Source organism: Etheostoma spectabile, unplaced genomic scaffold (genome assembly GCF_008692095.1).
Source record: "Etheostoma spectabile isolate EspeVRDwgs_2016 unplaced genomic scaffold, UIUC_Espe_1.0 scaffold333, whole genome shotgun sequence".
Taxonomy (NCBI): domain Eukaryota; kingdom Metazoa; phylum Chordata; class Actinopteri; order Perciformes; family Percidae; genus Etheostoma; species Etheostoma spectabile.
Window position 1 is genome coordinate 71,452 of NW_022605586.1, and position 8,383 is coordinate 79,834.

Below are 8,383 nucleotides of genomic sequence, written 5' to 3' on the forward strand. Positions count from 1 at the left end.
GAGTCCTCTCTACTTCACCATCAGTAACCAGTTAAGGCATCTTATGGTGAACGTGGGTTTCAGACATGCTGCTTGGTTTAAATGCAACTCCCGCTTGGTCTCTGGCCAGGAGTTTTTTTTTTTTTACTGTCAGCTGCCCCCCGCCCCCTCTCTCTCTGTGTCTCTCTCTTACACACACACACACACACACACACACACACACACACACATACCTGTGTGGAAATAAAGAATAAGAAAAAAAATAATAAAAGAAAAGACCAAAAACCCAAAAAAATCACATGATCATAAAAAAACAACAAGTTAAAAAAGAAAGTGTATTGAGTATGAAAACTCTTGTTCATTACATTTACTTCTATAATGCAACCTAATGTGTTGTATTCATTGTTGCAAAACGTTCTGTATATAGTTTGTTTTTACCATGAACACCATTGATCTGAAGCTCGTGCTGTCCATGTAAATAGTTTTCTTCATCAGCAATAATATAACAATTCTGATCAAATCAATCAATGCATGCTTTAATAACATACCGGTTAAAGCCCCGCACATTTCAAGACAACCCGACCCACTTCCTGGTAAATCTGACACACTTACGGTTTTAGGCCCCACCCAGTTCCGAGTACGGATCCGGATACAGATAATTCATGTGGAAACAGATACAGATACCAATAATGCTGTACTCGCTCATCCCGTGAGTGAGTGAGTGAGTGATGTGTGTGTGTGTGTGTGTGTGTGTGTGTGTGTGTTGTATATATTTATTATATATATTATTATAATTATATATATATATATTATACTCAATCCACTCACCGGCCACTTTATAGGTACCCCATGCTAGTTACGGGTTGGACCCCCTTTTGCCTTCAGAAACTGCCTCAATTCTTCGTGGCATAGATCAAAAAAGGTGCTGGAAGCATTCCTCAGGGAGTTTGGTCCAAGATTGACATGAGGGCATCACACGTTGCCGCAGATTTGTCGGCTGCAAATCCATGATGCGAATCTCCCGTTCCCCACATCCCAAAGATGCTCTATTGGATTGAGATCTTGTGACTGTGGAGGCCATTTGAGTACAGCGAAACTCATTGTCATGTTCAAGAAAAACCAGTCTGTGATGATTCCAGCTTTATGACATGGCGCATATCCTGCTGAAACGTAGCCATCAGAAGTTGGGTTACATTATGGCATAAAGGGATGGACATGGTCAGCAACCATACCAGGTAGGCGTGGGCGTTGCAACGATGCACTGGTCAAGGGGCCAAAGAGTGCCAAGAAAAATTTACACACCATGACACCACCACCACCAGCGCAACCGTTGATACAAGGCAGGATGGATCATGCTTTCATGTTGTAAGACGCCAAATTCTGAACCTACCATCCGACTGTCGCAGCAGAAATCGAGGACTCATCAGTACAGGCAAGTTTTTCCAATCTTCTTGTTCCAATTTCGATGAGCTTGTGCAAATTGTAGTATCAGTTTCCTGTCTTAAGCTGAAAGGAGTGGACACCGATGTGGTCTTCTGCTGCTGTAGCCCCATCTGCCTCAAAGTTCGACGTACGTGCTTCAGAGATGCTCTTCTGCCCACCTTGGTTGTAAAGGGTGGTTATTGAGTCACTGTTGCCCTTCTATCAGCTCGAACCAGGTCTGGCCATTCTCCTCTGACTCTGGCATCAACAAGGCATTTCCGCCCACAGAACTGCCGCTACTGGATGTTTTTTCTTTTTCGGACCATTCTCTGTAAACCCTAGAGAGGGTGTGCGTGAAAATCCCAGTAAGATTAGCAGATTTTTGAAAATACCAGACCAGCCTTCGGCACCAAACAATCATGCCAAGTTTCAAGTCACTCAAATATCACCTTTCTTCCCCATACTGATGCTCGGTTTGGAACTGCAGGAGATCTCTTGACCATGTCTACATGCCTAAATGCACGGAGTTGCCGCCAGGTGATTGGCTGCTTAGAAATTAAGTGTTAACGAGCAGTGGACAGGTGTACCTAATAAAGTGGCGGTTGAGTGTATATAATTAGAGCTGGGCAGACGTAAAAATTTTTTTAAAAAATACACACACACACACACACACACACACACACACACACACACACACACACACGATATATCGGAATATTGTTTTTTTAAATAACCAAATATATGTATCAGTATCGGCCTTAAAAATCCTTTATTGGTTGGGCTCTCTTACAGATGTCCAGGTTTTCCCAGATGTGCGAAAACATTTCTTTGTATTGCATGCGAGAGATTTCTGAGAAACGGAGTTTGCGCTTTACCTTGTAACCGCACCACGATGGGGATCTTGAGGTCCAGGTCTCTCACTGCCATGATGATGCCCTGCGCGATGATGTCACACCTCATGATGCCTCCGAAGATGTTGACCAGGATAGCCTGAACCTGAGGGACAGCGCCACGGCAACAGCGTTAACCAACACAAAGCTACAGATGAAGCCAGCTATAATTTCACATGCATTGAATTTAAAACAAGGCACAAATTAGGAATTTATAGAAGTTTATAAGGTTTCCCATCCATCCACCCATCATCAATCAACCCACCCATCCATCTATCCACCCATCTATCAACCCATACAATCCACCACCCATCAACCAATACAATCCACTCATCCATCCATCCACCCAGCTACCCATCCATCCACCCATCTGTCCATCCACCCACTCATCAAACCAACCATCGATCCACCCACCCATCCATCCATCAAACCATCCACCCAGCCATCTACCCGACCATCCACCCATCAAACCATCCAATCCACCCATCCATCCATCCACCCATCCATCCACTCATCTATCCATCCACCCATCAAACCATACAATCCACTGATCCATCTACCCATCTATCCACCCATCCACCCATCTACCATCCATCCATCCACCCATTCATCCATCTACCCATCTATCATCAATCCATCCATCTATCCATCTACCCATTCATCCACCCATCTACCATCCATCAATCCATCTATCATCCATCCACCCATCTATCCATCCATCCATCTATCTATCCATCTATCCATCTATCCATCTAACCACCCATCCATCAAACCATACAATCCACCCATGCATTAATCCAATCAACCACCCAACCACCCATCCATCTCCTACCTTCCTGTCAGAAGTGATGAGTTTGAAAGCCTCGGTGACCTGATGAGCCGTGGCTCCGCCCCCAACATCCAGGAAGTTGGCCGGCGTCCCACCGTGCAGCTTGATGATGTCCATAGTGGCCATGGCCAGACCTGCTCCGTTTACTGGAGAGAAACACACCCAACGGCCATTTCTAAGTAAAATACAAAACTCCATGAATGCTTTGCTGTAGAAAGAAGTTTTCTAAGATCTAACTTGTTGTCCAAGGGCGCTTTCACACCTACGGCTCAAAGGAATCAGTGCGATCCGGAGTGAAGTTGAAACCTTGTTGTATTCTTTGTCAAACACACTAAACACACACAGCACTGACCCAGACAGCCGATGCTTCCGTCCAAGCCGATGTAGTTAAGGTCGGCCTTGGCCGCCTGCTGGTCCCGCGGGTCCTCCTGGGTCCAGTCCCGCATGTTGAACACCATCTTCTGACGGTACTCTGAGTTGGAGTCAAAGTTGATCTTGGCATCCATGCACATCACTGGAGACAAACAGACACAGAGATTTGGGAATTAGATGAAGATTAGGCTCCTGCTGATAGCACAGCCGGTGATTTCAGTTTCATTCTTTCAACAACAGCAAGGGGAAGCTTCAGTCAAATGACATGTGAACAATTAAATTTATTAATTACAAAGAAAGTAGTCCTTAGTTGCAGCTTGATTATATTTTTTAAAGCATCATTTAAGTACATTTACACAAAGGCAAAGTGGGAAGGTGGCAAATTGGGTTAGGGAATTGGGGATGATGCATTTCTGAGTGTGTGAGCGCGCGTGTGTATATATGACTGAGTGTGTGTGGACTCACGCGGGTCACGGTATTCCTGCGAGAGTCCTGTGGTACGGTAGTCAATTTCACTGTTAACTTTACTGTAACGTGATGGAGACGGACTAGAGCATAGAAATCAACGGGAGCGGGCGGGAGAGGGACGGATAAATGTGTGTTTTGAGTGTGAGAAGATCTTCGTTAGGAATTACGTAATGAAATTGCCTAGGCCTGCAGGTAATGCATGTTACCTAGACCTGTATGTAATGCATGTTACCTAGGTGTAGTACCTGCAGGTCTACTGGTTAACACATGTATTACCTGCAGGCTATGTAACATGTATTTACCTGCGGCCAGGTAACATGATTACCTGCAGGCCTAGGTACCATGCATTACCTGCGGTCTAGGTAACATTTATTACCTGCAGGCCTAGGTAACATGCTTACCTGCAGTCCTAGGAACATGTATACTGAAGGCCTAGGTACCATGCATGCCTGCAGGTCTAGGTAACGTATTACCTGCGGTCTAGGTAACGATTACCTGCAGGTCCTAGGTACCATGCTTTACCTGCAGGCCTAGTACCATTAATCCCGCAGGTACTAGGCTTACATTGTATTACCTGCAGTCTAGGTACATGAATTACCTGCAGGCTAGGTAACTATTACCTGCAGGTCTAGGTACCATGTCATTACCTGCAGGTCATAGGTAACATTATTACCTGCAGGTCTAGGTACCATGATTACCTCAGGTCTAGGTACACATTATTACTGCAGGCTAGGTAACCATCGTATTACAGTGCAGGCCTAGGTACCATGTCATTACCTGCAGTCTAGGTACCATGATTACCTGCCGGTCTAGGTACATGTATTACCTGCAGGTCCTAGTACATGATTACCTTGCAGGTCTAGTAACCTGTTTACCTGCAGGTGAGGTACAGATTCACCTGCAGGTCTAGGTACTGTATTACCTGCATGTCTAGGTAACATGATACTATCAGGTCTAGGTAACGCTATTACCATGCAGCTAGGTAACATGAATTACTCAGGTCTAGGTACACATGCATTACCTGCACTAGGTAACATGATTACTGCAGGTCTAGTTACCATGTTTACCTGCAGGCTAGGTACATGTATTTACCTGCAGGTCTAGGTAACATGATTACCTGCAGGTCATAGGTACATCATTACCTGCAGGTCTAGGTACACATTTATTCCTGCAGGTAGGTAACATGATTACTGCAGGCTAGTACATGATACCTGCAGGTCTAGGTAACATGCATTTTTAGTGCATGTATATTTAAATTGAAAAAGGTAGACTTGAACTATATGAACATCCTATTACCATATTCAATTCATTTTTAAGTGTTTTATCATAGCAAGATTGATCTGAGACACTTTAACAGATGGAGTAGGTCTAGACCACACTCTAAGTTTTACCAACGACCCAACAATTCCCCTATTCCCCCCATAGCAAGCATTTAATGCGACAGTGGTGAGTGAAAAACTCCTGTTTAGGGATAACCTGTGACATACCCGGGCTCTTGGTAGGTGTGTCTGACGGGGCCCGCCGGTTGGGGGTGTGATGAACGCAGGATATAGCAGGACGTAGCAGGGCAATAGCAGCGTAGTCAGGGCAGTAGCAGGACGTAGCAGGACGAAGCGGTGCGTAGGAAGGGCACTGCACCCCTTTCACACGAAAGTCCCTGAACGTTTTATTCTAATGGATGAAATATGATGTTATAGGCTTGCAATGAAGCGTGTTGCTTTTTCTTCACAGGGCATTCCTTAAACAGTTTAATTTTCAACACATCGTCAGATAATAAAGAGCAATAACAACTTGCCGTGGTGAAATGAAATGAATTCCAACATTTTGAGATCATTTTTAGACTTCTGTGCATCACACTCTCCCGAGGCCCAGACAATGTGCATAAACCTGTTGGATGGTGTTTTTCCAGTTACAATTACTTTAAACAAAGACTAATCACGGCCAAAATGATGACTGCACCACCGAGTCCAAAAAAAAAAAATTACTGGGGGACAAATGGCTGCTTTGTGCCAACGCTGATTACATCAATAAGATTCCCCAGTAGAGGCCATCATACATCAGTTGATCAATAATTTTACTCATTTATTATGGATTTTCAATATGGTAATATTCCCGGCAAGTAAACATTTAGTACTGGTGCGAAAAAAACAAATGGCATGCATATGAAAGTAAGAGAAAATATAAAGTTTCTCACTGAACCCAATTGGCAATCTCATCCTTCTACCCCATGGTCCTAATGAAAATTGCGTTAGCAATGGTTGAAATGAATGACATAATTCTATTACACTCAATAAGGATAAAGCCACGCTCGCACATGATCAGCTCAGTCAGTTAGTTTCTGATACACAAAGCAAAAACCAAAACCTAGACATAATGATCCGTCCATAATCTATTCCGTCTCCGATTTGCCTATTACTGTTTGTTTTTTCCTCCTTCTTCTTTGTAAGCATCAGTTAACATTGCCATCCTTTCTTTGTTTTCACAGAGAGGCGGCCTTACTTCTTCAAATTCACACATGAATTGGGAATAAAATTGACATTAAAAGAAACGTTCTTCCTGCAAACTCATACATTGGTCACTCTGATATAATGCTATTCTGCACCACTAGCGTGGTCTACCGTGAGAGTTCAGCAGCTGTGGATGCTAAATACTTTAAATCTTTACTTTTATGGAAAAATGAAGGTGTCTTTAACCCTTGTTGTTGTCTTCCGTCAACCATGGTCACTTTTCTTCAACTTCATACGCTTTTTCCAACATTTTTGGTACTTTTTTCCAAATGTTTTTTGGTGTTTTTCCAAAGGTTTTTGACATTTTTTAATGTTTACAAATAATGCCCATTTTTTCGACAAAAAAAATAAAAAATGACGAAAACCGTCAATTTTGACCGAGGACACATGAGGGTTAAGCAAACCTAATACCTTGTAGTGGTGGCCACAGTTGTTATATTCCTTGCTTTAAGATAAGGCATTGATATTGTACTAAGTACATGTACTCCAGTACGTACTTCAGTCCAAATGTTGAAGTACTTGTACTTACCTGAATCTTTTCGATAGATTAGATATACTTATTATCCCCTGACGGGGGAATTAGGCTGTTAAGTTAGCAGCATGCAGCAATCTTGCAAAAACAGGCAAAAAACCAATAACACACAAACAAGTAAGCACGACCCCAAGAAAGACAAGGCAAAAGGCCAATAGACAATGACATATAATGGTAGACTGGTAGAGAAAATGGCGTCAAAAAAGGATTTTTAGTGCGGTTGCCATGATAAGAGAAACAATATTGCGAATGTAGTGCGTTAAGATTAAGTTGAATGTGTAATTAGAGCAAAGAAGCAGAGTCGGTAGCATAATTTAAATTATATTGAACCTGAGACCAGTTTCTTTTTATACCCTTTTCTACTTCTACCCGGTTACTCCACTACATTCATCTGACAGCTTTAGTTACTAGTTACGTGTTAGTTACTCTTACTTTATTTTGCACTACATTCTCTGCAGCTTTAGTTACTATTACTTAATTTACAGTTACTGTTAGGTACTCCTCTACATTCATCTTACAACTTTATCTACTTTACACCTTAAGATTTTGCCCCAAAACACATGTAGCTTATTAACTACTGTAGCGACCCTGCAGGACTATATGGAAGCGACTCCCTGTTGCCCTAAGTTCAGCTGGTTGGTCAATTTAGAAGGGGTGGGGGGGGATAAAGAAGGGAAGGCAGGTGTACGCGGCAGAGGGCGAGAGAGAGGTGCTAACTTTTCGAGGAAGCAGACTAGGTAGTTATGGCCACCCGCCTTTTTGTTGTTTTGGGCCACTTCCCACCCTGTTGATGAGCCTGTTGCTAGGGCAATAAACAAACGGTCTCATTTCATGCCACTGTCTCCTCGTCAGTCCCAGCGTACTTGCCAGCCGGAGCGCTACTTACCAGCTTGATTCTAAATGAAACTAGCCAACAATTAACGGCCTACAAGTCCAGCTGAAATTGATTAGACATAAACCCCACTGGTTGGATCCTTCATTTTCTAATAGGGGGATTGTTTTCTGCATTTAGTACCTTTTTAGTTTTAATACTTTTACGACATCCTCCTGATGATACAGACGTTTTACAGGGGGTATTAGTACATTCACCACCGCTGGTGTCAACGTACCCAGCCCCGCTGCCCACGTCCATTTCAAAGATCAAAACGCCTGATTGCTCCTTATCTACCGAGCAGTGTTGTTGGATGACCTGGACCACGGCAAAGTTGCCCGTTAGGCTGCTCTCCAGCGACCCTAAGCTGTGTGTAACCAAAGAAAACATTAGCCGGTGCCTTATCACGGAAGTCTGTGCTGACCTTTTAATGCTCCTGTCATTGGATTGCATATCGTGGTAACACTCGTCCCATCCCAAGGTGTATAGATTATTCAATTAACTTTGACCGGG

The 8,383-nt window shown here is 43.3% G+C and overlaps 1 protein-coding gene across 1 annotated transcript in view; it reads right to left on the minus strand.

The window, feature by feature from the left end:
• Window positions 1-8,383, minus strand: part of LOC116686215 (succinate--CoA ligase [ADP-forming] subunit beta, mitochondrial) — an 83,086-nt gene that overhangs the window by 32,787 nt on the left and 41,916 nt on the right. Inside the window, exons 4-6 of the mRNA XM_032511194.1 lie at window positions 3,473-3,634; window positions 3,124-3,266; window positions 2,277-2,397 (exon numbers count right to left, since the gene is read on the minus strand). Coding sequence (XP_032367085.1) covers window positions 2,277-2,397; window positions 3,124-3,266; window positions 3,473-3,634 — 426 coding nt within the window. The remainder of the gene's footprint in view (window positions 1-2,276; window positions 2,398-3,123; window positions 3,267-3,472; window positions 3,635-8,383) is intronic.